Raw genomic sequence first — 27,197 nt, forward strand, 5'->3', positions numbered from 1 at the left:
TTCTTTTTTGACTTCCTTCATTCAGAATATTCAGTGAGACCATCTGTCTGGAAGTATATATCTGCTCGGTCCACCCATTCTTCAGTTGCCCCTTACTCAGAACCAGCTCTAATCCAGTACTCCAGTAACAGTTAAGCTCATCTGTTTTCCAGTACTGGTCCCAGGAAAGTTCCTGATAAAATATATATGCTTTGACTCAGTTACCCCCTCCCACAAACCCCCCAAATCCTTTGTTCTGTCCTGAAAATTTATTCTCTCTGGTTTATCCTACACCCTCAAGTACACAGAAGGTTTGATAATCATGTCAGGATTCTGACACTGAAATCTCACCAGCCATCAGGGTCTTTTTGGTTTAACTAGTGTGCTAAGATTATCTTGGCCTGCTGGGTGGTTTCAAATGTTTTTTTAGATTGGCTATTAGTGTTCTGTTCTTCACTGGCACCCATTCTTTTTCAAAATTTCTCATAATGCACATATTATCCTACATCTATTTCAGAGGACTACAGAAAAAGTTTGAAGAGTAGAAATTATTTTCAAGTGTAGCCATTAATGTTCAGATCCCTTTACCCTCTTCAAATTATATCACTAAAACTGCACTTCTTAAGTCCCTGTGACTGTTTTCCTCCCAGAAGGTTTGATGCTCTGTAGACAATCATGTGAGAATTAAATTGACTGATAGCATGGTCTTTAGAGTCTCTCAGGTCATATGTTAAGTGCAATTTAGACCCACTTACGTTTCTGGCCAAAAAATTAGAGAATCATAGAATCGTTTGGGTTGGAAAGGACCTTAAAGATCATCCACTTCTAACCCCTCTGCCCTGGACAGGGACACTTTCCACTAGACCAGATTACTAACAGCCCCATGCAGCCTTGAACGCCTCTGGGGATGGAGAGTCTCCACACTCTCAGTGCAATCTGTTCCAGTGCCCAACCATCTTCACATTAAAGAATTTCTTACTAAAATCTAATCTAAACCTTCTCTCCTCCAGCTTAAGGGTATTCCCCCTTGTCCTGTCGCTACATGCACCTGTAAAAAGTCCCTCTCCAATCCCCCTGTAGTCCCCCTTCAGGTACTGGAAGGTGCTATAACGTCTCCCTGAAGCCTCTTCTCACTGAACAGCCCCAAGTCTCTCAGCCTCTATTCATAGCAGAAGTGCTCCAACCCTCTGATCAACTTGGTGGCTCTCCGCTGGACTTTTTCCAACAAGTCCACCCACGTCTTTCTTGTGTTGGGGGCCCCAGGGATGGACACAGTACTCCAGGTGGGAACTCACAAGACTAGAGTATAGGGGGAGAATCACTTCCCTCAACCTACTGTCCACGCTGCTTTTGATGCAGCCCAGGATAGGGTTGGCTTTCTAGGCTGTGAGCACACTGCTGAATCATGTTGATGTTCACAAACACCTCCAAGTCCTCCTCAGGGTTAGTCTTCGTTCGTTCTCCAAATGATGAATTTCCACAAGTTTATTTCATATAATTAAAATGTCTTGAAAAATGGCATTCAAGCTTTTTAGCTTGTTTTTGTACTCCGTTTTTCTATCTGCTGTAGTCACTGCATACTAGTGTCTCCTACTTTGCTGCCAGAATAGCTTTGTGTTAGTTGGAGTAAGTCTCAGCATTGTGTTCTAAGTGGCTTCAGTGGTGTGGAGTGAGTGTGAGTGTGTATGTGTGTTTCTACACATGTTATGTCATACCTTGGCTCTGTTTGACATTCAGCTATCTGCAGTGACATCTGTCGGACTACCAGCAAAAAATAAGGGTAGAGTGGGCAGGATGTAGAAACAGACCATGAGTACTGGTTAGCAACCTCCTCTAATCTCAGCTGTCTTCTCCTTTACATGACATAAATGAAAGAGGACAGAATGACAAGAGAATACAGGAGACACGGGGACCTCTCACATATTATGTGAGAAAGAATAGTTAAATGTTTTGCCTCTAGCACTCTACCTTTAAAGATAGTGAAATGCCCTTTTTTTTTGAAGTTCACGGTATTTGTTCATGTTGAGTTCATTTTTTAAGCCATAGCTTCAGCTGCTTAATACTGGTGTATGCTTGCTAGCTTGAAATATTCAGTCGAGATAAACAAATTGATTCTATTTTGGCTACAAGAAATGTATTGCCATTATTATGAAGTTAATTGAGAATTTACTAAAACCTTTTTTTAGGTATTGTCCATCCTGCAAAAATGATTCTAATGAAGTTGTAAAGGCTGGAGAAAAGCTCAAACAGAGTAAAAAGAAAGCAAAGATGCCATCTGCCAGTACTGAAAGCCAGAGAGACTGGGGCAAGGTAGAGTGTGTTTTAGAAGCAGCTGTTACTCTTATTGTTTATGTATGTGCTACATCTATAATTCTGCTTATATATGCACTACACAAAATTCAGTACTGGGTTGCACAGACAACAAGACAATGTTTAATCCTGCCCACTGTCTACTGGCAGTTAAAGCAATGGAAGAATTATTAAGGTGACTAGAAGTAAAAACAAACAAACAAAAAAGACAAAAAAAAAAGACAACCCCAAACCCCCTCCCAAACTCATAACCACATATTACTTATTTAACATTCCTTTTAATAATTGTTAACATATTTAAAAGTATGTGTTTGTTATAATTGACAGATTTCTTGATCTCTGCATTGCATTTGCAAATAGTTTTCAATATTGTAATACTAATTCATTTTGTCTGATGTATTTTTAGGGCATGGCCTGTGTTGGTCGCACTAAGGAATGCACTATTGTTCCTTCAAATCACTATGGGCCTATACCTGGTGTTCCTGTTGGGACAACCTGGAAATTCAGAGTTCAGGTAGGTTGCTTCAATATTAGCTGTAGTTGAAGTAAGTAGGAATAATAATGAATGGGTTGGGCGCTAAAATAGATTTAGATTGACAATTGCCATTTTCACAAGGACTAAGTAAAGCAAATACACTATGATTCTAATATTGGAAGTGATGCCAGTATTAGTGAAGGTTGAAGTATACTGATTGGACAATACAAATTCATAAAAAGTTTGTTGTAATTAGGATAAACTTATTTCACATGTTAAAATTTCAAGTGAATAACGTCAGGTATTTTTTGAAGTGCACTTCACGTGAACAGATTATTCCATTTAGGAGGTGTAGACTATAGATTTTGACAACATTATATGGTATCGCTGTGAATTGACTCTCTATCGGTGTTTTTGGTCATATGTGTAATGGATGTCCAAATCTGCTTTTAGGCTGGTGAACAGCTTAAACCAGTGTAAGCCTGTACTGCTACTGAGATCCGCTGTCTATTCAGCCTTTGGTGTTTCTTGCACTGTCTCATCTTCTGTTTCAGATATTGCTTAGGCTCTGGGGTCTCTGTGGTTAACTAGATTGGTAAGAAACTGGCAGAAAATCCCATCTGGGGTAGCTGTAGGGCTGATTTTCCCAGTCTATTTCACATTTTGGTTATATTAGCACAATGCCAATACTTGACAAGGCAGGAAAAAACAAAGCAGGGAGGATGGGACAGCTTCATTTTGTGCCCAAACTGATTTTTTTGTGGTTTCAAAGTGTCCGGCAAGCTACAGACTTACTCCCTTTTTCCTCAGTCTGATCTGGTAGCACGGATTTTTGGGTTATCCTTTTTTTATATAGTTTTTTTTAGTTAGGGAAAATCAAAATTTTATTTTCAAAATTAGTTCTTTATCTCGTGAACGTGTAAATGATTGTAACTGAATGTTTTCCCTCATATTTGGAAGAATAGAAACAGGATTTTTAAAACTGCTTGGGGAGGTGCAGGCCAAGAATCAAAAGTCTCTTCTGATTTACTTTATGAACTTTTCATCACTTGCTTTCTTTTTATTGGCTTCCAGATTAAGTAAAGTCTAATAAATAAGAGAAGTTTCTAAAATCACTTAGGCAAACCCCAAATATAAAAATCAGTTTTTTTTTTCACTGCTTCAGTAATAATTGAAATTACTAGTTCGCCTTTTTGTTAGGAATTCTGTTCGTAACAAAAAAGTGAATACTTTACAAATATTTTTAGTGCTGATAGGAAAAAGCAACAGAATTGGAGTGCTGCTTTTGTCAGAAAATCCAGCAAAGACTACCAGTTTTTATATATATGCGTGGACTAGATATCAAAAGGCAATGACTGTTTCTATATAATTATTTAATTTTGGGTACAAGTAAAATACTTTGTTGTTTTTTTGTGAAGATTGAAATGTTTTCTACATAGAAAGTTAAATTGCACTATTGTTTCTCATAGGACTATTCTTTTTATGAAAAATGAGTTTGTCTCAGCAAATCTATGAGAATTTAGAGACTATAGTTTCTTTATTTCTGATTTGCATAGTTTTTTTGTGACACAAACTCTCTTTTCCCTAGAAGGAAATTGACTAAGTATTTCTTCTGAAGAGAGCACCTGAAGAGCATCTTTGGCATGAATTACTTACCAGAGTTCATCTTTGGGGTGAATCACCTACCAGAAACCTAAATTTAATTGATAAAACCTGGAAATTAAAGGAGGGAGGGAGGAATGAATTAGAGGATGTTTGATACAACAGGAAAGAGGAGCACAATAGTGGGGCCTTTTTATTCAGCATACTCATAAGTGGTCTGGAAAAACTGGCAAATAGCTGATAAAGTTAAGTGAGAGTGCTAAGTTGTTGTGGATAGTAAACATGGGTCTGGGAACAGTTCTAAATACATAGTTTTTAATGGGCTTTCAGCTGCTTAGTCTTCTTGTTATTTAGGAAAGAGATATTCTAATAGCTAATTTTGAAAATATGTCATTTTAATACCCAATAGTGTATACCCAATAGTGATTAAAAAAATAAATCAAGTACTAGGGAGGGTCAGGAAAATAAAATACATTATTATGAACAGCAGTCAGGATGATTAGAGGAATGAAATGGTTTTGATTCATCTGGAAAATGTTGAAAATTTTGGGAGGTGTAGATGACTACAAAATGATGTGCAGTATAAAAAAAGTGGGACCAATATATACACTTCTGTATTTTTGTAAAAATTACACTTCTGTCAAATTTTGTAAAGTGGTCATCAAAAACTTGTCAGCTGCCCATTTCAAGTGACTGAAAGTAGAACTAGTTCATATGACAAGTCGTACTGCTGTGAACTCTTTTATCTCTTTGATACTATGAATCCGAAAGTTTTAAATAGTTTAGGAAGTCAGAGCCACAAATAGCTGAATGCTGAGAAATTCTGCAAGGAAGTATCATTGTGTCTTTGCATAGTTTTCATACTGTGCACAGCTCTAGTCTGTTGTTAAAAAGTGCATTTTTGACCAGCTGGGTTTTTGCTATATCGTATTATGAAATTTCAAGACCATAGGAGAAGAACATAGACTTTCTTGGAAGTGTAGGCTAGGAAAAGGAGTTCAGGAGTGTGGGAGGCAGAATCAGAAAAACAGGCAAAATCAAGGTCTGAAAGAAGATATGAAGGTAGGAAAAAGTATTGTAATTGGTTTTATGCTGGGAACCTTCATTCTAACAACAGTATTTTTGACATCACATACTGAGTTTTTTTTAAATGTAGTTTAGCAGTTTGAAACAATTATTAAATACATTTTTTGGGAGGCATGTTCCAGCAGATTTTAATAATGTTGCCAGTTTATGGTACAGCTGCAGCTTTCAGGTGGTCAGGTTGCAGATTACTTGAACATTCATTACCAGAGAGTTATCCTGGTTGGAGAACCAGTCCATGATCCATACGTTGTTGGAATGGCTTCTTCTATTTCCTGCAATGGCAGTGTAATAATATTCCTCTGCACTAGTCATGTTTATAGTGTGTTACCTTCATGGTCCCTGACATAATGAGCTTTACACAGGTCACTGGGATCTTCCTTAGTAAAAAATTGTAAAATGTTACCAAATTGGCAGACCTCCTTCTGGTTTTGGATTGTTCTAAATGACTGTGCAAGCAGAGAATAGCAGTGAGTACAGTCTTAGGTACTACTTATGGAGAGAACCATGGAGATTTTTTCCAAAGAAGAAATTGTACCTTTACATCTTCTGGTGTCACCACTGTCCTACATTGTCCTGTTTTTTTCGGGTGTTCTTACTTTTAGCTTTTCTTCTTGAAAACAAGTGGAATTCTCAACTTTAATGGCAGTCTTACATTGCCTGTTCACACAGACTCCTCTGTACAATATTTTAAGCAGAAAGTTGATTGTTAAAAGTGTTTGTAGGTGGCTAGTTGTTTAAAAAAATGCTAGAAACTGGCTTTTTTCTGTTGCCAGGTGAGTGAAGCAGGTGTTCACAGGCCTCATGTTGGTGGAATCCATGGACGCAGTAATGATGGAGCTTATTCACTTGTACTAGCTGGAGGATTCGAAGATGAAGTGGTATGTCATTTGTGCAAGCAAGAGTTTTGCCTTCATAATGCATCAAATGTATCAATGTTTGTAAATATAGAGTTATATTTGTTGTTTATCTTAAAACTAATGGTTAGGCAAATATGACTGAAAAAAATAACTACTACTGATAACAAATGAAGTAGTTCTTAATGTTCTGGAAAGAAATACCTTAGCAAAGCTTTCTTCAAGAATGCTTATGCTCATATTTAACACTCAAGCAAAATGTGTCCGTTACGGCTGGATTTTATGTTGTTTAGGGTAGTTACATTTCAGTATACTTGCAGAATCTGAATTCAGCATAATTTAAAATATAATTCTGCAATTATATGCAAATAATATGTTTTATGTTGTGCTTTGGTCACGATTTTGTTACAATCAAGACATGCCTCTTCCGTTGGGTTTGTCATGTTTCTAAATATGTAATAAATTTATTTTAATGAAGCAAAAATAAAAGATATGTGTTATTTGATTCTATGAGGTTCTGAAGGTTCTTGGGTCCTACTGATGAGCACTTTCATAACTTCTTAAGAAAGTCGCAGAATCTTGTACTATGAGCCTTAAAGGCACTGGGAAAAAATTCTACTTTGATGTTAACATCTAAGTAGAGCAATGAAAGGAATTATGCTGCTAAACAAAAGAGTAACTACTTTCAATTTTCATCCTGTGATGTTGACCAACATTTATTTATGAATAGATTACTGTTTGCTGCAATTAAATAATGTTTACACAATGTGCATCCCTTCCTGCAGTTCTGGTCCACGAGGTGGAATTTTGAATCATGCATCAGGTGAAGGATAATGCAGTAAGCAATCTTTTTTTAAAACACACATAACTGTTAGTCGTAAGGAAAAGGGCACTGAAGAAAAAAAAAGCATATGAATGAAATAGCAACAGAATATAACACATTCCTTGCCAACAGCACCTACTAGCTGCTGCTGCTGCAGAGTGTTGCTGTGAAAGAATCTGTTTCTGTTTAAACAAGTACTTGGTGTTTGGATACAGTGTCTACCCCAACCTAAGCTCTAGGACCCTAAGAACACAGTAATTGTGTCTGCAGTGCTGGGATGCTGCAAGCTCATTTTTTATTCTTTTTGGCGATGATACTGATATCTCCTTATTTCTGCTGCTGTAATTATTCAATTCAAAATATTTAATTACCATTTATTGGATCCTTTGGATGTCTTTTCAGTTCACCAAAGTGATGTTGTGACCATTTGTTTTTGTGGACACCTACATATTGTCATATGTTAGATGACATAAATAATTTTGAAGAGGCATTGTTGGGGAGAAATATTGCAGAAGATCCCTAAAAATTTCTGTGAATGTCAGCTTTTTTTCAATTTTCTAAATTAGGAATACAAGGGATTATTTTCCCCCCAGGTACATTATTGAAATCAGTTTTTCTTCTGTTCTTATTTCATATACTAGATTTTATTTTCTAGTTTACTTCCATTTTCCTTGGGGTTTTTTTGGAAAATGTTGAGAATAAACTCGTATAAGAATATCCACAGAAAAATCAAATTCTGTACTAATAAGTATCCTAAGTACTGTATCTAATTTCACAAATGAAAGTTTGGAATAAAAATTCAGGTTAAAACCTCTGCTCACATCTGTTCACCTTATTGTATGAGCACAAAAACAGAGAGGTGACTCTTACTTGAATTACAAAAGTACTTCTGTATAATTTTTTACAAAACTGAGAAATAAATACATTTTGGAGTATGTATATACATATACCTATATTTTTAATATTTGGATGTACTGGAGTGCTTAGTAATAACAAGTTCTGCCAGTTCGGTAAGATCTGCCCTTGAGGTTCAGAAGGGCATTGCTTACAAAATGAGCATTGGGTGAAAGTTTTTTGCACATGAAGCTATTCCTCATTCCAAATTACATGCATATAAAATATTTGCACATTAATCTCTCTCCTGAAAATGTTTAACCTTAAATTTTAGCGACAAGTTACCTGGCTTACCTGTAGTTAACTTTAGAGTCTTGAATATGTTAATGTTGCTGATCTCCTGGTATTGCTTTGATAATAACCGTAATAGGAACACTAGTTGAAGAAATTGAGAAGTCTTTTAGTAATTTAAAATTTAAGAATTATTTCAGAACAGACTATCATTTAAAAACTAGATACTGGACATAAGCAGTGATTGTGCAATCACAGTGTTCATGATGAAAGTATTTTGACTTGTCAGCTCATCAAATCAGGTAGATAAAGAAATTTAACTTTTGTATTGAAAACTTGCTCTCTTGTGTCTTTTTTTTATGTATCAGGGTTAAAACTGCTCTTTATTTTCAAAAGTGTCAAGGTTCATGTTGCTGCTGGGTTGAGGTAGTGTTGTAAAGATGGTCAATGAATTGTGTGATGTGCTTAGTTTAATCCAAAAAAAGATTATTTCTTCTTAAAGTGTGTTGCATATAGGATCATATGAGAAATCTCTGGACTGAGATTCAGAATCTCTTGGAGAATAATACTTGCTGTGATCATTTGCATCTTCTTATAAAAGATTCTGAGAGTACAAAAGAGAATGACTCTAATGACTCAAAAGAGACCCCAGGCAATACACTCATGGTATAGGTCCATTGATATTTTATACCAAACCCATCCAGTACCTGGAACATAGCACTCACAAACCACTTCATGAAATGAATGTCAAATAGAAAGTGCATGTCTTTTAGCTTTTCCATGCCTTGCTTTAACTAGGACTAGAGTAGACTAATTAAATTAGTCATACAGATTACAGGATTTTTTACCCTCAGAAAAACAGTCAATTTGTGATCTCCAACCAAAAGTCAAAGATAATTGTAATTAAAACATGTTTCTCTAAGAACTGTTTTATGTCCTAAGTAATCTCCCACTACAGAAAAGTATCTTTAACCTGAAGAGGCTTTCTGTCTATTGTATCTTTGGTGAACTTGGTTTGAAGTCAGAACAGATTCTGAATGGAGCAAAAAATAATTAATTCAGACAGAGTAGCCTGAATTTTACATATAAATGATTGGCTTAAAGGTCTGGTAGTCCACCATTTTGACACCGAACATGAAAATGAGTAAGACCTCAGAAAGTGATTCACTTACAGTAGTTATCTAGTACTTCCATTTTTTAAAACGTTGCCCTACTTTCATTACCAGTTAGCCACCTCCTGCTGTTTCCTGCTTTGAAGCTGTCTTTGTTATGGTTCAGACATGTATATTGACAAACAGTAAAATGGTCAAATGTTTTCCTTGTGGTGGAATGTGCCATGATGCTTCCACATTCTTGCTCTTAGAGGTGGTTGTAGGGAAGACTCGGAAAGACCGATTATGATATATTCAGACTTTGAACTTAATGCAAGGGGTTTTTGTTGATTTATAAATGAAATGTATAGTCTTTTCAATTGGCACCTTGAAATTATCAAAATTAAATCAAACAATGAACAGCTAGACCAATTCTGTCAGCGCTTACATGCATACAGACTTGTGAAACTTTATTGGAGATGAATGGTGACATAATTCAGTGTCAGATATCCCTATTACTAGGAAGGAAAATGCTTCAAATGTAGTTGTGTGATAGTTAATATTTGACTTGGATTTAATAACTTCATTTAAAAAGGCTTAGTGCTTTTTTATTTTGCTGTGTCATATTAAGCAAACTGTTAGCTTTTCTTTGTCGCATTTTACTGAGGTGAAACGGAGGAATTGAGGGGTTAATGAAGTGATGATATTTGGAGGTTTCTTCTATCAAAAAATCCAGTAGGACTTTTTTTTTTCATTCAGACTAAATGTTGAAGCTTATCTCGAAAGTCTGTTTGTGTTTGTTATAGCTTATTGTGATAAATGTGGTTTTGCAGTATCTGTTAAGACAAAACTTTGAAATCTGAGTGTAATAACAGAGGTGTTAATGGAAAGAGAAAATAATTGAGAACTATCTTGAGATAGATGATATTCTAGTAACTTGAAATTGTGAATGCCCATGTCAGCTGTTGCATAAAAGCAACCCATAAAAATAATGTGGTCATACAATTCAGTGGGATTCAAAATCTTACTTTCTTTGTTAAACTTGCAACTGATTGTATAACAAAATTGGATAGTGGAGGATGATATAATAAAACTGACTGTTTATGCTGTCTGTCTGAGGCTGACTGGCTTATAGTATTAAGAGCTTCAGGCTCATATTCCACTCACTCACCTCAGTATGAGATACCAGGTCAATGCTACTGTGGCTGAAGTTCATTTGCTCTATAATGTGATCAGACTTTACAAACAGGACAGTTAAGAAATAACTTTATGGACATAGCATAAGAAAAAGAGATATACAGAAGATATTAAGAGAAAATAGGATAACAAAGTTCTTACTAGCTGCTGAAAGACAGTTTTGGTGCAAGAAAGTGGAATTAAACTGTAGAAAGCAGAAGAGAAATGGCACAATTATGTATTTCAAGGTAAGAAAATAGGGAGAAGGTAGGAAGAAGGGAAGGGAAGACTGTTTTGATAGGCTATTTTGTTTGTTAACAAAGAACATACAGACATCAGTAATTCCTTTTGCCATATGTTTTCTTTAACTGTTGGACCATTGCCTTCAGATCTGCTTTCTGATCCTCTTGTGAAAAAAATAGCTTTACGCATCTCATACAGAGGCTCTTAGTTGAACATTGTTGTAGGTGGTAGGAAGATCCTCTGTTGTCTGTAGATAGATTCAGAACTCAAAGCTATTGAGAAATTGTTTTAATGAGTCATTACTCTCAAAAGATCCCACATAATAAGCTGTGAATATTCCTATCATACTCTTATTTTCAAAGTAAAACATTTTAAGCCTCATGGAAGTAGGATCTGTAGGTCTCCTATTATGTCTCCAGACTACCAGTGTCCCTATTTCACTTCTGCTTGTCTTGGGCTGCATTCATATCCACATTTATTCTACTCAATGAACACTGGGTCTGTGCATCACTTACTCTTGCTATTTTTGATTTCCATTCTCTACAGACGCTTAGGAGTTTTCTTCCTCTCTGCTTAAGAGTTGCTCTTATATCAGAGGTTCAAATCTCCTCCACATTTCCCTTCATCCAAACTAGATCAGCGCCACAGTCTCTTGTCATTTTTCTCCAATTCTAGGAACTGTGTCTTTGTTTTCTGCAATCCTTTTTGGGTTTTTTAGTATATCTGTTGGGAAATAAGGGAGTGTTGTTCTTCTGGAAAATAAATCAGAAGTGACTCTATCTTATGCTGGAGGATGTTAAAAGATGTCATCTTCTTGTAATTTGACCTGTAACATTTATGCTCCATCATTGTTCCATTTATCCTCCCTCTACCTTGCCCTGGATTTCCAGTTGTTTACTTATACACAGAGCACTTAGATAATTAAAGAGAAGCAAATGTAAAGTATGAAGTGTGGAATATGTTCAAGAGCTGAGCATGAATGCATAGGCCTTCTATCCATACTATCTCTTCAAGCCCTATGTTTTCCGTTTGCCTGTGGTTAGAGTACCACCCAGAGAACCACTCAGTGTTTTTCTGAAGATGTTGGAAGTGTGTTGTTTTTAGGCCATTTACATTTAACCCGTTTTCCATAGAAATGTGTGCCAATAGGTAATAATGAACACTGTTGCATTTATGCATTCTTGCTTGAGTTTTTTTGACTTAAATCTATAGCGGTTTGTCCTTGACTTATGTTTGTCTGTTATGCCTAAAAATAAGTCTATTCAGTACTTTCTTCTCATGAAGATTTTATCAACAACCTGATTGTTGATAAACAAAACAGTTTGTCAAGAACTTGTCCTGTCTTGTAAATAATTTTCTCTGTCTTGCTTGCATATGAAGTATTTCTGTTGTTCCTGTATTTTTTTTACATTCTTATATATATATTGCAAAATTCTATGTTTCAAAATTGTATTCTACGAAGAGGGAAAAAGTCACCTTCCAGTTTCAATTTATTTCTCTTTGTACATCAAAAAACTGCCTTAAAAGTCTTCTCTCTGCAACACCATTTCTTTCTTTGTTATGAAACTCAAGTCATTCTGGATTCATGACCTCCAAGATACATTCTCTGTTTTTCTGAACTTGTCACAAGCTTCTTATTCATTGTCAAAATGCAATTTGTTTGAGTGGGAGTGATACATCGAGCATAGCCATTCTTGTTGATATTATTATCATGGTCATCTTTCTGTGATCTGTGCATTGTGTTTACCTTAAAAGTCACTGAAAAATTAAGCATACTCTGTGATTAATTCCAGTTCTGTGATACTTTATTTTATGCAATTTATTTTACGTCCTTTCTTAGTAAACATTTCCTGCCTTGTTGGTCTTTTGAAGTTGTTTCATATATTGTCCTCATACGATATCATCCCTATTTCAGTGATTTTTTAGAGACTTATTTAGCAGAATGAGTAGACTACTCTAAGAAGGGATATACCAGAGTTTATACATGTCTTTGTTAGATTTAGAGTATACTTTTTAACTTCGTAGAACTTGCTTTTTATTACGTGCAGATAATTGCAGCTGAATTTGTTTTAGGTTTTTTCCTACACAGAATAAAATGAACAAAATTTCTATAATTTATCTGTGGCCTTGTTCAACCAACATTTCACTTTCTAATTTTCTCTTTTTCTGCTGTTGTCAACCATAAAATATCTGTAACAATCTTGCACTGAATCCTAAATAGTGTCGGACTTTTAATAGTGGTAAGAAATTGACTGAATTTTACTACTGCATACATATTCAGATTTTTGCTATAAAAATTCATATGAACATTACTTTCATATTAAGTGTTTATCTTCTACAATTGCTACATGCTTTGTACAAAATATACATCTCCAAAGAAATAACATTAAATATATATATAGTGTGTGTATATATATATATTTCTAGAAATATATGAATTTACCAGGAGTAATAAGAGTTTCTCTGACAGATTTCTTACAGAAAGTAGGAATACTGGCTTTGCTTATGTGTATTTAGATTTTGACTTTTTACAGTTCATGGTAAAAGATTTTATCAACCTACCTTTAATTTCATGTAAGTTCTACGTAGGAACTATACTACAGAATTACATCAGCTTACAAAATACAAATCTAAATTAGTTTAGACTCTGCCTGGCATTACTGTTTCATGAAAGCACCTGCCTTGTAAGGTGATGCTGTATGTACTTATCATCACTTAGCCCCTGGCACAAGCTGAAGAGATTGAGGTGAACTGTCCAAGGTATTTATTATGTATTTTACAAACACGATATCTTGTTAACTCATGGAAAGCTCTAGAGCAAGTAACCACTTGCTAGAATATGTTCCCTTCCTCAGAATTTTTTTTCTAAAATAGCTTTTTAAAAAATGAAAAAGGCGAGGGGTTTTTTTGTAGGAATTTTTTGGTGAATAGGTTACATCTAGACCATTAGCTTTGTGCTGGCGCAGCTGCTTTAGGACAGTGAAACTGAAATTGAAAACAAATTTTTTCATATCTTGGATTATAGTTAGATAGAACAAATGAAGTTGCATTTTTTTTTTTAAATTGAGTTACTTTACTTTAGAGTGTTAAACCGAAGGATAATATTCTTGCACAGGATCGAGGAGATGAATTCACTTACACTGGGAGTGGAGGGAGAGATCTATCTGGCAATAAAAGGATTGGAGAACATTCATTTGATCAGACATTAACCCACATGAATAGGTAAGTTTTGAAGATAAAATTTAAAAATATTCCAAAACAAAGAGCTGGGTTGTAGTGCTTTAACTTAAAACTAACATTTTGCTATATTTATTCATGCCTGTACATGCTGCATTTGTAAACAGTGGTGCCTCTTGCTACTAAGAGGCATTTTATCAAGCATTATGTTTTGTTGATTTAAGGAAACATGGCACCTCAGTGAAATTGCTATATTGCTGCTGCAGCTTGTAGTCATGTCTCTTGGCTGAAATTGTGCTACAGTCACCTTTAGAGGATTCTGTTTTAATTTAATGAGAAATTTGTCAAAACTCTTGAGCAGAAGTTTTCTAGTCTGGGTGTCTCTTTTTTTAAAGTTTCTTCTCCGGTGAGTAAATCAATTATAAATTTAAGAAGGAAGAAAGCATGTTCATTTTCCCGTGATAAAAGAAATCTTTTGTATTTTGCTAGCCTTTTCCTCCATCATATTTTTCTATGAAAAGCAAGGAATTAGAGTGTTGCTTTATCAAAAACAGGTGCTTGAAAAAGAAAATACATATCCAAAAGATGAATTAGACATCTGCTTGAAGTGTTTTTCCATCCTCTAAAAGCCTGCCTGAACAAAGAGTTCTTCATCCTTTTCTATTTCTAGGAGCATAATCTATTATACAACTGACCTCTGAACACCTGTAGGATGTTGAGAGTCACTGAGACCTTTTCTTTACCAGATCTGCTTTTAGATATGTTCTGCTGCTCTCAAGCAGGCTGAAGAGGGATTCTTTCAAGCTTTCAATGGTGCTTAGAGGAGAGAGAGAAAAAGCCTGACTTGGCTGCTGAGAAAGGAAGGGAGGGGAGGGAGGGAGGAAAGGAGGGATGGAGGGAGTGAGACAGGGGACATGATGTGAACAAGGAACAAGGAGGGAAGGAAGATGGAAATAGGTTTAAGCAATTGGTTTATAGGCATATATAGTGAATAGAGCAAATTTGTTTCAGAAAACTGGACTCAGTGTTAGCATTTCTGTGCTCTTAACAAATGAGAAATCCACTGTCAAAACTTGCTGCTTAGCTTTGCAGGTATTAGTGCATGTGGATTATAACAAGTCTCATTTACTGATTTTGATACAAGTTTTCAAGCACTTTGATACTGAAAACTATAATGATTCCATATAGTTGAACCAGTATTGGTTTTGCTTGTCCAGATATTTTTCCTTTTTTAAGTTTTGTTTTTATAGGAGAAACATTTTTAATGTTGGAGTAGTGTGCTTGTCTCTTACTTTTCTCTGCAGTGTGGGTTCTATACTTGTACCATGTTTGCTTATAAACCATATTATTTCTTCTGTTCTGAGGTCCATCATTTGGGTTGAGGCTGGTTCTGAAGGGTTTTCAGTCCCTTTGAATCAGCCTGTGGTAATAGCAATACTGTTCACTGTGGCAGCTTGGTCTAATAGGTATTCATACAGTCTTGCTCCAGGTTTCCAGAAAAGGGTCTTCATGGATAAAGGAGTTTGCTTGTCCTTGAATTGGCTACTGTGATTCTAAGTCCTACTCTGAGGCATTGTATGTATTATGTGAGAGATTTGTGGTACTTAGAGCTTTTTTGAATGCTTACTCTGTACTTTTTTCTCTACAGTGTTTTTCATCATATTCCTTACTTTCATGTACACTTAAGAAGCTTTAATATCTGTTGATGGGGAATAGCAGCAGAGGCAGTTTGCCTTTTGTTAAAATTTTAATTTCCTCAATGCTGTTTAGGAAGGGATTATTTTTGAAAGTGAAGAATGTTAAGTCTAAAAGGATTGGTTTGTTTAATTTAGCAATTTCAGATGAGTTTTCATCTGAAGCTTGACACTAAAATATTTTGAGTTCCCATCCTTTTTTCTCACCAATGCATTGTAGCTGGGATCTCATTGCTCCCATCAGTTCTGCAGTTGTTAAAGAGTACTCTGCAAAGTTCTATACTGCTTAATAAAGCATAATTAGACAAGGGAAATGCATATGACTTAATTACACTCACTCTCACAACTCTGTTGTGTGCTGCAGTCTAGTTTATGAAGATTTTAAATGTCTTTCTAGGGCATTGGCCCTTAACTGTGATGCCCCACTGGATGACAAAAATGGAGCAGAGTCAAAGAACTGGAGAGCTGGTAAGCCAGTCAGAGTAGTGCGCAGTTCAAAAGGACGGCGAATCAGCAAATATGCCCCAGAGGAAGGCAACAGATATGATGGCATTTACAAGGTATTCTGATTTCTACCACATAAAATTCTTCTTCAGCTGTTTTAAATAGTCTCTTATGCGTTAGAATGCAAATTTTTCATTATTACTTAAAAAAAATAGTTCTTTTTTCTTCACTATAGCTTTTTAGCTCTGTCTTATTCTGCACAGAACCAAAATGAAATTATTCAGGGCAGTGATAATAGAACATAATCCGTAATAGGATATACGACGTTGAATATGTAAGCTACTTTATATTATTCCCTGGAAATCAGACTATTTCATTATTTCCTCACTCCTTCTGACTGTATCCCAGCCTTTTGTGTGTTTAATGACTTCTTAGTGTCTGAAATAAAAGAGTTGCCTTTTAAGAGCATTGCATTTATCAAATTTCCTACCTGAGGGAAGAACTGGTGTATAATAGCAATATGCAAATCAGTCTTCTCATTTCTTCTTTAACAATTAAAGTATGACAATATGCATATGTCTTGCTTGTTGATAAAATAATGGCAGTAATTTTATATTGTTCTTTAGGTGGTGAAATATTGGCCAGAAATTGGAAAGTGTGGATTTTTAGTTTGGCGCTATCTTCTGAGGAGAGATGATGTTGAACCTGCACCTTGGACTTCAGAGGGAATGGAACGGTCAAAGAAACTGGGCCTGAGTGTACAGGTTTGTATCAGGACTCACAGAGTTTTTATTCTTAGTTCCAATAAACAAATTCCAAAAGTAGAAATCAGCTAAATTAAAGCCCCATTTTTTTTCTTGTACTTCACAGTGGCAAGTTTTAATTCTAAAACCCATTACAGATTATCTGCAGAGTGAAAGAATCCTGTAGTAGTGACACAGTACAAGGAATTGCAGATAAAACTTTCTGCCTTAACAGTAAATTGCTTTTGCATATGTGAATTGGAAAATCAGAATTTGAATCCAATTTTGGGATCCTTAGGATGGAACTAATTTCGAAAAGTGACTAGAGTCTGTCCGAGGGAACTAAAAAACCTGTGCATCTTCATGTATTTTTCTCTTCATTTGACTTAGAAGTTTGTGTACATAGTATATTTTAGGCACAGAAATAGAAGATTAGGGCATTGCAGAATCAATGAAAGATGGAAAGAATTAACATCTATTTTCAGCAAGGCAGTGGCATATCTTGCAGCATGCCATCATCTTCAAGTTTGCCTAACTGATTTGTATAGTTGTAAGGACATAGATAGGGTTCTGCTTAATGCAGTTGAGTCTGGATTAGATTCTTTGACTTGATTACGCTTTCTTTATGATAGATACTAATTTAAATGTTCTCTCCAACATATAGGTTTTTAAAATTATTTGGTAATTATTTCACTATATAGTCACAGGGCTTTAAAGTCTTCTAGAAATTATTATTTTTGGTATTTGATTATTCCTGTATGCCAGTAGTTTTTGTTTTTAATCTCTGCTTTTTAATTTTAGTATCCAGAAGGTTATTTGGAAGCCATGGCTAGTAAGGAGAAGAAAGATAAGGTTAAAAAGCAAACAGTGAAACAGGAACCAACCAGCCAAAGTAATGGAAACCAGAAAAGGACAATTGATGATGGTATTTCTTTGTACTTTTTTAGCATTCATCAGCAAAGTCTGTCGTGTTGTTACTACTAAACCATGAAGTCTTTGTGGAAGTGTGAAGTTGTTTGGAATTCTAATGTAAATTGATAAGCACACGCTCTGTAATTAAGTAGTAGTGTAGGAGTCTTATCCTTTTTACTACTCTTACTGTGTTTTTTTCTCTTAAGCTCTGTAGAAAAATGAACATTCTTCTGTGCCACTGTGCTGCAGTCCAAACAATGCTGAACAGTATGAGCTGGAGTAGGAATTTGCTTGCCGCATTTCATGAATGTAATCCATGTTAATCCATGTTTCCTTCTAGAACAGTTTTGTCTTCCCCTTTTATTAGTTCAGACTAACATTCTCTTGTTACTGCATCTCATGGTCATCATCTTAAGCAGGTATAGAGGAACCTGCAAATACACCCAAAGCCATGAGGATGGGAGATGGAGGGAAAGGAGAAGCTTTCCAGCTGACCCAAGAGCAACAATGGCTGATCAGAGAAGACTGTATGAACCAGAAACTGTGGGATGAAGTACTTGCTTCTCTTAAAGAAGGACCAGTATGTTTGTTGCATGCATAATTTCTAATGTTTGCCTTTTATTTATACTACTGGGAGGAACCTTCAGTCCCTCTTAAAATGTAATTTGCTTGTTGAACTTTTGCTAAATACAGACTGTATTTAGCGAAACCTTATCATTACTGAGGCTTACGTTTCAAGAAAATAAGCCTCACTTGTGCCATTTGCTATTTATCAGTTTATGCCTGCATAATAGAGATCTTTTCTTGCTCAAAAAACATTCTGAAGTTAAAAGTAGCTTTTTATTTCTTTTCATTTTTGAAGAAAGCATGTTTTCTCTGAAATGATAAATGTATTTTTATGTTATGCTGATGTCAGAAATGAGACGTGAAGAAAGATGGTTCTAGTCACTACTTTTTGTTTAGGCAGAAAATTTTATGACCGGTTGCCCAGAGAAGTTGTGGGTCCTCCATCCCTGGACATTTTCAAGGCCAGGCTGGGTGGTACCCTGAGCAACCTTGTCTAGTGGAGGGGTTGGAGTAGGTGTTGTTTAAGGTCCCTTCCAACCCCAACCATTCTATATGATTCTTCCATTTTTAAAAAAGCAGGGAAATTAAGCCATTGAAGACCTGATTCCTGATTACTTTCAGAAAGCTGTGCTTATAAAGGATTTAAGAACTTCTGGAAGTTCATCACCTTTATGTAAGAAGTGGCATTTACGAGAACTGTAATGGAGTTTGTCTCTTTTATTCCTTTGCCCTACATTAGAATTTTCTGAAGAAACTGGAACAATCCTTTATGTGTGTCTGCTGCCAGGAGCTGGTTTACCAGCCGGTGACAACAGAGTGCCTCCACAACGTCTGTAAAGTAAGAATAAACTCTGCCTTGCTCTGGGCTGTTTTCTTGGCTCTGAAACACCAGTCACCAAAGCCATATGCTTTTTAGAAAAACAGTAATAATTGCCTAACATTCTGAGCAAAAACATGCAACAAGTTTCCAGTCACTGTTTGCTATGTAGACTTTATTCTTTGTAATAAAGAATGGACGTCTGTTTTGCATAGTTCCTGATAGACATAATGAGTGAGGTTTACCATTACTGTCATGCTTTTGTGATCAGTGGAGTACACTAGGAATTGGTTTGGCCCAGTGGTTAGATGTTGGCACAGCATCAATAATTTAATTTTACATAGTTAAGGAATAAAAGCAGATTTTATAATTGTATAACTCTCTTACTAAAAGTTCTGAAAGGATGCAGGGTAAATACAGGAAAATTATTTGGATTTATTCAGAGAAAGTTATCTTGTTATTCTTGGTATTGGTTATGTTTGGTAGGAGGGCCATAGCAGTCAATTTATTACTCATGTGTCTTAGAATCTTGGTCAGCTGGATATAATGTAAGGAGTTTGGAGTAAATTTGTACTAGAGTTAATTTTTGTAGCACTGGTGTGTACAGAATCATTTGCTGAATTGTGCATATTGAATGGTACCTGCCATTCCTAGTATTTCTACCTGAGAGCCTAAAAGAACTCAGGCTGTTATCATCTTAGTCTGTATTTGATAATGTGAGTTTGCTGTTCAGGAAGGTATGTATCACTCCAGTAAAAATCATGGTGTTGTTATGCATGGCCTGCACACATAGAATGATTATGTCTCCTTAAAAAAACATAAGATGTATTTTGAAGGAGTTAATATTTAGGATTATGGAAATTGGAAAACCGTGGGGAAAAAAAAGAACAAAAAGCTACACAGCAACACACCCAGAAAGCACAACATTTGAAGATGTCGGCAGATATTTGTGAATACAATATAACATCTAGTTAAAGTTGTAAGGAATAGTTTGATAGTAAGCTGCTATTGCTGTTTGAGCACAGATCTGCGTGATAAATTTCTGATATTCGGCTCACATGGTTGGGCTGTCAGCAGTAACATAGTAAGGATGATAGCACAGATGCTAATGTGCTAGAGATTGTATTATTCTACATATATCTGTAAGGCTTAACTGAAACTATTCTGATGGGGTAGATGGAGATTGTTACGTAAACAGTATACCTAGTGTATTGACCTTCCTCTTGAAATTAAAGTTTGGAAAACTGTAGCAATCTGTGAAGCCATCTATAAGGAAGCTGAAAATCAGATGTGAATCACGGGAAGGCACTCGTGGAAATGAAGGGGAAGCCGCAGTTGTGATTCATTTCAATTCCTCCCAAGCTCAGTGTTTCACATCCCAGCAAAGAGAATAGTTCCTTTGCTAGGACATTTTAGTCACAGAGGCAGAGCCAGGCACCAAAGGGCTTGGCAATGACTTCCCTTTTTCTGGTAGTACAACAGATTTTGGTTAACAGTGATTCCTCAGTTTCTGCTGGTTAAACTGTTGGTGTAAAACAAAGTTCTCACAATTTATTTCTCTGTCTTTGTATGTCTCAGAGTTGTTTACAGCGCTCCTTCAGAGCTGAAGTCTTCACCTGCCCTGCCTGCCGCTATGACCTGGGAAAGGGCTACACCATGGTCCCCAACAAGATACTGCAGACACTACTGGACCAGTTCTTTCCTGGTTACAGTAAAGGACGATGATGTGCTCAGATCCTTCTGTACTTCTCCCAGTGACTTTAGAGACAGTAAAGGAGAATAAACATGGGAAATTCAACAGTGGACCAGCCAGGCTGATGGGACTCAATACATTGTCACATTTTGAAGCAGCTAGCCCTCCTCCCCTCATAGCCATTTTTTGGTGTTGTGAGAACTCTAATTCTCAGCTGTCTTTTAACATCAGCAGTAGTTTTGGCCAGTTAACAAATAGTTTTTAAAGAAAAAAAAAAAAAGAAAAAGGAAAGCGTCAGCTCTTACTGGCCTAGCTGATGCTTAACTTATGATTTGTTTTTTTGTAACTACCTCAGGACAGAGGAAAATAAATTGTGTTAAACAATGTTGGGGATCAAAAAAAGTTAGTGACGTTTTAGCTACACACTGCCTCCTAAATCTTAGTTGTGCCTGGTCCATGTGGTTTGATTTACAAAAAAACCAATCCAATAACAAAACCCAAACCAAAAGAAAAACCCATAAAAAACCAGGAAAAAGAAACAGAGTCAGCACTTAAGCCATTTGGATTAAATAACAGCAAATTCTGTGGTGTGCATAATCCCTTTTTTGTCTTTTTCTTCTATTATGCTGTATTTTTTTGCAAGAACAGGCTGATTTTTAGTCTATTTTTGTGAGCTTCATTGTGCTTTTCTTGTATCTTATGCAAGTTGACTACTAATGACTAATGAGAACAATATGAATGCATTGTTGCTGCATTAGTGTAAAGTGATCTGTGTTTTTTGCACTTAAAAGAGGGTATTCAAGACACTCTAGTTGTGTAAAAAATAGTTCATATAAAAAAGCCACTTCTGTATTAGTTAAACTGTATGCTTTTAGTAGGTCTTGTATTAGTGGCAGTACATCTACACGGCATTAAAGGCAGTGCTAGCTTGGAGAGGGTTCAAATCGCTTCATATTGTGATCTGAAATTTTATATACAATATATCCCCCCCAAAAATATACCTTATTAAATATTTTATGATTCAGAAAAGTTGCTAATTTTGCTTTTACTATTATCCGCTTAGTTAAGTCATGAGGTTTCTACAGAATTTATTTTTCAGATTACAAAACACTTTCTTTAGGCGGCCTTCTTATTTTTCAAACATGAAGCTTTACATTCAACTCATTTCTCAATGAAAAGAACGCTTAATTAAAAACAAAAACAGAACACAGAAACAACCACAAACAAGAAACCAACCTGACATTGACGTCCACGGCCTCACTCATACTCTGTAGCAGTGGGAGCTTGTTAGTTCATGTAACAGAGTCAGAGGGAGCCCTCCCTGCACTGGCGGCACTTGCTGGGAGCTGTGGTGGTAAGGCAGAGTCCCACTCTAGGCATTGAGGTCGCACTGATAGCTTGTAACCACAGCAGTGCTACAGGTAGCTCAGTGTTTTCTGGGGAAAACAGATGCAATTTTACCTTTGTAAAAGCCATTGCATCTGTGCAGTAAGCACATCAGACCTGTGGCTTGTCACTTTTTAGTTGAATGTTGTGAAATATTTTAGTGCTTTGTTTTCCATTTGGTAATTTTTACCAATTGATGAGATAAATTTGTCAGTTTGAGATCAACAATGGGAAGTTATCTGCTTAATACAAAAATATGTAAACCAATTTTTTAATGTATCTTTCCAGTGGCAGGCATAATTGAGCAACATAAAACTGCCTTTAACAAATATTGAAGTAGCTTGACAAGACTGTGGAGTTAGATTGGCAACACAGACTGTCCTTCTGTCACTTTACAAGTTCGCAGTGTTTTTTTCATGATTTTTTATGTCCTTAGTGCTGTATCAATAGTTACTGAAAGACACCCTTTTCAGTACTAAATTTTAGAGTATAAAATTCTGATTTTCTTCACTATGTATGGAGGCGGTTTAGGATGTAGGTGCAGCTTTTCACATAAAAACTGGTATCTGGCCTAACTTTCCTAAACCTTCCTGTCATATGCAGTCTCTTTGTGTAATTAAAGTCATAGGGTAGGTAATGGAAAAGTTGCAGTCCCAAAACTTTCTCTGTAAAGGACATAAAAGTACAGTACTTTAAAAAGTGCAGTGAACACTAGTGTCATTTGTGTCACTTCAGAAAGAGTTCCCAGGTGTGAGTGCATGTGGATCTTCAGGAAGAGGTTGAGTAGTGGCTGGTTGTAAGGTGCAAAACTGTGCCGTCCTCTCATGGTCCAAATGTTATCCCAGTATCTGTTTCCTCATTCACCAAAATTCCTGCTTGTGTTACCCAAGATCTAAGTCATACTGAGCAGTTCACAGTCTGTTTAAAGAGGTCTCTTATGCCTTCTCCAGAATAAGAAAGGACTACATGAAACTACATGGAAAAACTGACATGACACAGAAAAATATTAAGTTTGTTACTGCCTGGTAAAATGGATCATTCTAGCTCATTGAAGAAATCAGAGATTTGTTGAAATATTAATCTCTGACAGTATTTTCCTTTGTGTAGAAGCTGTTACTGCTGTGGCAATTCTTACAAATAAGAACTTAAGCTTCATAATTTCATACTGCTCTGCTGGACAAATCCAGCTGAAAAGTTCACATCCAAAACATGACAACACTTAAAATTCTTACCAGTTTTATTAGACTACTAACACTGACAGATAAAAAAATCAGTATGAAATATTAACACTTGCAATGCTAGTGGTAATATGTGAAGTAAATTAAAAACCTACTTCATAATTTTTTTTACAAAATGTAAACAATTACCCCTGCAGTTAATATTCATTAGTATTGCCTTATCTATCTGCATCTTTTCTACTTTTAAACCATATCTTCCATGCCACTTTGCAAATTGGGTGTTAATTGTTAAAACTTTAGCACAAAACAGACAAAAGGCTGAATCAAGGTAACTTCAACATCAACTGCTGAGGAACAGTCACATTTTGTTTACACCTACTGATTGTATTTACATTTTAACTGCGCAGTGATTCAATTAACAAACATGGTGATTATCCAAAATATACACAGTATACATATCCCCAGGAAATCAGGAAAGGATCATCCTGATGGAGTCAGAAATGCAGGCAGCTGGAAGCAGTCTTAAGAAGATGCTCTCTTCTGTTCAGAAAATGGAGATTCATAGGCTTCCATTGGTGGGCAGGTGCAAACCAGATGTTGATCCCCATATATGTCATCAATGCGAGCAATTGTGGGCCAAAACTTGCTTTCAGGCTTCACAAATGGCTAAGACAGATAAAAAAACCCAACCAATCTTAATTTTTCTACCAAGCAAATCTACAAAATGATAAGCAATTAGAATTTTTAAGAATTACAAATGCTGGAAAAGTGGATTTTTTAAGTGAACCTTCAAAGCTATTTGCAGGCCCCGAAAGTTAACAAGCTTGTATAATATAGGTGGCAGTCATGTTAGAATGCTTAGATTTTCCAAAAAAGTGTAGCCATGTCCTCTAAGAAATGCTTGCAAAGAAGAAGTTTTTACGGGATAAAAGAAAACTTTATCATCCTTTGAATAGCTGGCTTACAGACAGGAACCAATGAAAAGTGCAGGAGACTACTGTGCCGTTCAGTATATAGTTACAATATAATATATAAAGCAAGGTGGCAAACCACTGGTGCAGTTGAATTCCTACTCTTTGAAACAATATGTAGAGTTGCAATTCAGTTTCAGATGTGGAACGTTTGTTACACATTTACCTGTTTCAACTGTGGAAACAATTAAGAAGTCTGATGAGTCTGGATTCAGTGTGACCTTTATTTGTAGCAGGCCTGCACTGGTGTAGCTTGCCCCATGCTGACCATGGGGCACTGTCACACCCTTAGCCAAGTTCTTTTGAGCAGAGCTTTGAACATCAGCACATGGTAGTGTGTTCTGGGAGCCCCTGTTGCAGTATGTCAGAACTGAATAGGCTGTTTCCAATAGGAATAAATGCCCATTGTTGAAGTGCTAAAATTTAAAAATCCAAGTTTGCACTTGATGTGTAGAGACTTTGTTTTTGAGATCTTTCCTTGTCTTTAAGAACAAAACTAATGGAACTGCGGCAGAGCTCGCACACATAAAAACTCAGCAACTGCAAAAACTGCTCTTGAGTTTTTTATTTTTACCACATTACTTCATCTCCAACTGACCAAAAAACTACAGAGCACAAAGCATATTTATGTATTACCACACCACTAGGTTCCCATTATTTACTCACCAGTGGGAATGCTGCCACTTCTCTGGAATAGGGACGATCCCACTTGGAAGAAGTGACACAGTTCAGAGTATGTGGTGACATCTACAAGGAAAAAGACACAGTTAGGATATGAAATTACTTAATCTCCTTCAAATTCACATTACTACATGTAAATAACTACTGTCTTGAGAGTCTCTTGAGAACTCTGTTTTTCTGTGGGAGAAAAGGCAAGTCTAAACCAGGAGGGAAGTCAATATTTGAAATTTTTTTCAGTTGGCCTGAAGATACTTCCCAAGGTTTGAAGATACTTCCCAAGGTTTGAATATACTTACGGCTATTCCCTAAATCCCCTCAGTATCTAAAAGTCAGCATTACAAGACTTGAACAGAATTTGAGCCAACAGCAGTTCTGTGCTGCTGCTGCTAAAATAATTAATTCAATCTTTCTTTTATTCTTAATGTTAAGGTCTTTCCACTTCCTGTCTTAACGCAGATAAATAAGAATCTCTCCTTCATTGCTTTGAGGTGGCCTTGAAATACAGATTACATGCTTGTGGAAATAACTTTCTCTGCTCTGTCAGTAAAGGCCAGGCTTCTAACTTGAAAAAGTCAACATTCAAATTTTGAAAAAGTTTAAGGTTTCTAAAAATTCTTGTGCTCACTGTTCCACACAGTTATTTTTGAGATTACTGAAAGACCAGGAAGCAGGCTTATGTAGTCTCAAGGAAGTCTAAAGGGTTAAGCTGATGGTGGTAACTTGCTGTACATGCCATCTTACCTTTAGTGGGTTAATCTGGGCGTCCATCCTGCCTGCCTCTATTTCAGCAATTTCTTGCCGAATACTGATCATTGCATCACAAAATCTATCCAGTTCTGCTTTGTCTTCAGACTCTGTTGGTTCAATCATAAGCGTCCCTGCCACTGGCCAGGACATGGTTGGAGCATGAAAACCTGATGACAATAGAAGAAATCAGTCACTGACAATAGGTTATGAGATTATCATCATGGCTAGGCTTTGCAAACGAAGATTTAGGAAGGCTCTATCCACGTTTGTTATAGGCATGCTGGTGACTTATGAGGCCAATACGAGATAGACATGTCCGATTGCAAATGTATATTATATGCATAATATATATTACATAATTAGCTATCAACTGATTCACAAATTCAGCCCTTTCTATACAATAATCTTTACAGGACTGAACTCCTTGGTAATGCTGGCAGTGTACTGTAGAGGTAAGACAGACTTTTCAAGTATCTTAGTTTTTAACACTGAAGGGTAACACTACTGTATTATTTACAATAGAGTTACACACTGACTTAATGAAATACTTTAAAAAAAAAACCTGCTCTTTTTTTTCTTTGTTACTGTTCAGCCCAAAATATATTTCTCTGGTTATTTGTGTTACTACTGCTCACTTCAGTAGAACTGTTCTGTCACTGTCCTTCCTTAGGACAGGCTGAATGGCAACATGAGGCAGGTATAGGTTTCTCCACTGGTAAACCAGGTAAAAAGAAAAGGTGGTCTCTCAAGATTTCCTGCCTGCCCTGTAAGTACAGTTTTGTGACACTTTTGGCTGAAGAGGATAGAACTTTACTATACTTATCTGTGTAGCTCTGTACCTACTACCTACTGGAAAGTCTATTTAAAGTGGTGCATGCTATTTAAAGCCCACTTTGAAAGAGGAGGAAGGGTGGGTTTTTTAGTATCACAGCTAGGCTTTGGATTATTTCACTGAAGAGGTATTACTGGTTAGGGTTTTAACAGCTTTCATGCATATTCATTAGAAGCACAGTTCCACCAGATTGAGCAGTTAAATGGGTCCTCTTGTCTGGAAACCAAAGAGCATTCACAATCAGATTCTTCAGAGCATGTGTACAAAACTGCACAAACTATTATGAGGATGGAAATATATAAATCCTATTATCCTTCTTCAACAGTATCTCTTTATTTTTTCTTCATATTCTTTTTTCATTTTCTTGGAATCTTATTAAGCTCATGGCTCCAACCCACTTGCTCCAAGTGGTTCAGAGTCATGTAATCAGTAATTGAAGGGGCAGTTTACAAAACTGTGAGGCAGCAGCAGAGTCATAAGTAGCTACTACAACTCAATTGACGCAACTCTCTCTCCAAGCCCTTAAAGAAGATGCGGAGGCCTGAAACGATTGCGACAGATTCACTGTGTCCGTAAGCACAGAACTAGAAT

The 27,197-nt window shown here is 36.2% G+C and overlaps 2 protein-coding genes across 4 annotated transcripts in view; one reads left to right on the forward strand and one right to left on the reverse strand.

Annotated features, from left to right (window-relative positions):
- Nucleotides 1-21,755, forward strand: part of UHRF2 (ubiquitin like with PHD and ring finger domains 2) — a 79,201-nt gene extending 57,446 nt beyond the window's left edge. The window contains exons 7-16 of one of the 3 annotated variants that reach the window (XM_027635037.1): nt 2,166-2,289; nt 2,696-2,803; nt 6,226-6,330; nt 13,880-13,986; nt 16,033-16,195; nt 16,706-16,843; nt 17,624-17,747; nt 18,151-18,314; nt 19,041-19,139; nt 20,697-21,755. In XM_027635037.1, coding sequence (XP_027490838.1) covers nt 2,166-2,289; nt 2,696-2,803; nt 6,226-6,330; nt 13,880-13,986; nt 16,033-16,195; nt 16,706-16,843; nt 17,624-17,747; nt 18,151-18,314; nt 19,041-19,139; nt 20,697-20,843 — 1,279 coding nt within the window. In that variant the 3' untranslated portion in view covers nt 20,844-21,755. Of the gene's footprint in view, nt 1-2,165; nt 2,290-2,695; nt 2,804-6,225; nt 6,331-13,879; nt 13,987-16,032; nt 16,196-16,705; nt 16,844-17,623; nt 17,748-17,940; nt 18,031-18,150; nt 18,315-19,040; nt 19,140-20,696 lie in introns of those variants that run through there. The other 2 variants (XM_027635038.1, XM_027635040.1) reach the window with 2 other exon arrangements.
- A 127-nt stretch (nt 21,756-21,882) lies between these two features.
- Nucleotides 21,883-27,197, reverse strand: part of GLDC (glycine decarboxylase) — a 45,037-nt gene continuing 39,722 nt past the window's right edge. The window contains exons 23-25 of the mRNA XM_027635036.1: nt 25,769-25,941; nt 25,013-25,093; nt 21,883-24,041 (exon numbers count right to left, since the gene is read on the reverse strand). Coding sequence (XP_027490837.1) covers nt 23,898-24,041; nt 25,013-25,093; nt 25,769-25,941 — 398 coding nt within the window. The 3' untranslated portion in view covers nt 21,883-23,897. The remainder of the gene's footprint in view (nt 24,042-25,012; nt 25,094-25,768; nt 25,942-27,197) is intronic.

Source organism: Corapipo altera, unplaced genomic scaffold, assembly GCF_003945725.1.
Source record: "Corapipo altera isolate COAL_440 unplaced genomic scaffold, ASM394572v1 61411, whole genome shotgun sequence".
Classification (NCBI taxonomy): Eukaryota; Metazoa; Chordata; class Aves; order Passeriformes; family Pipridae; genus Corapipo; species Corapipo altera.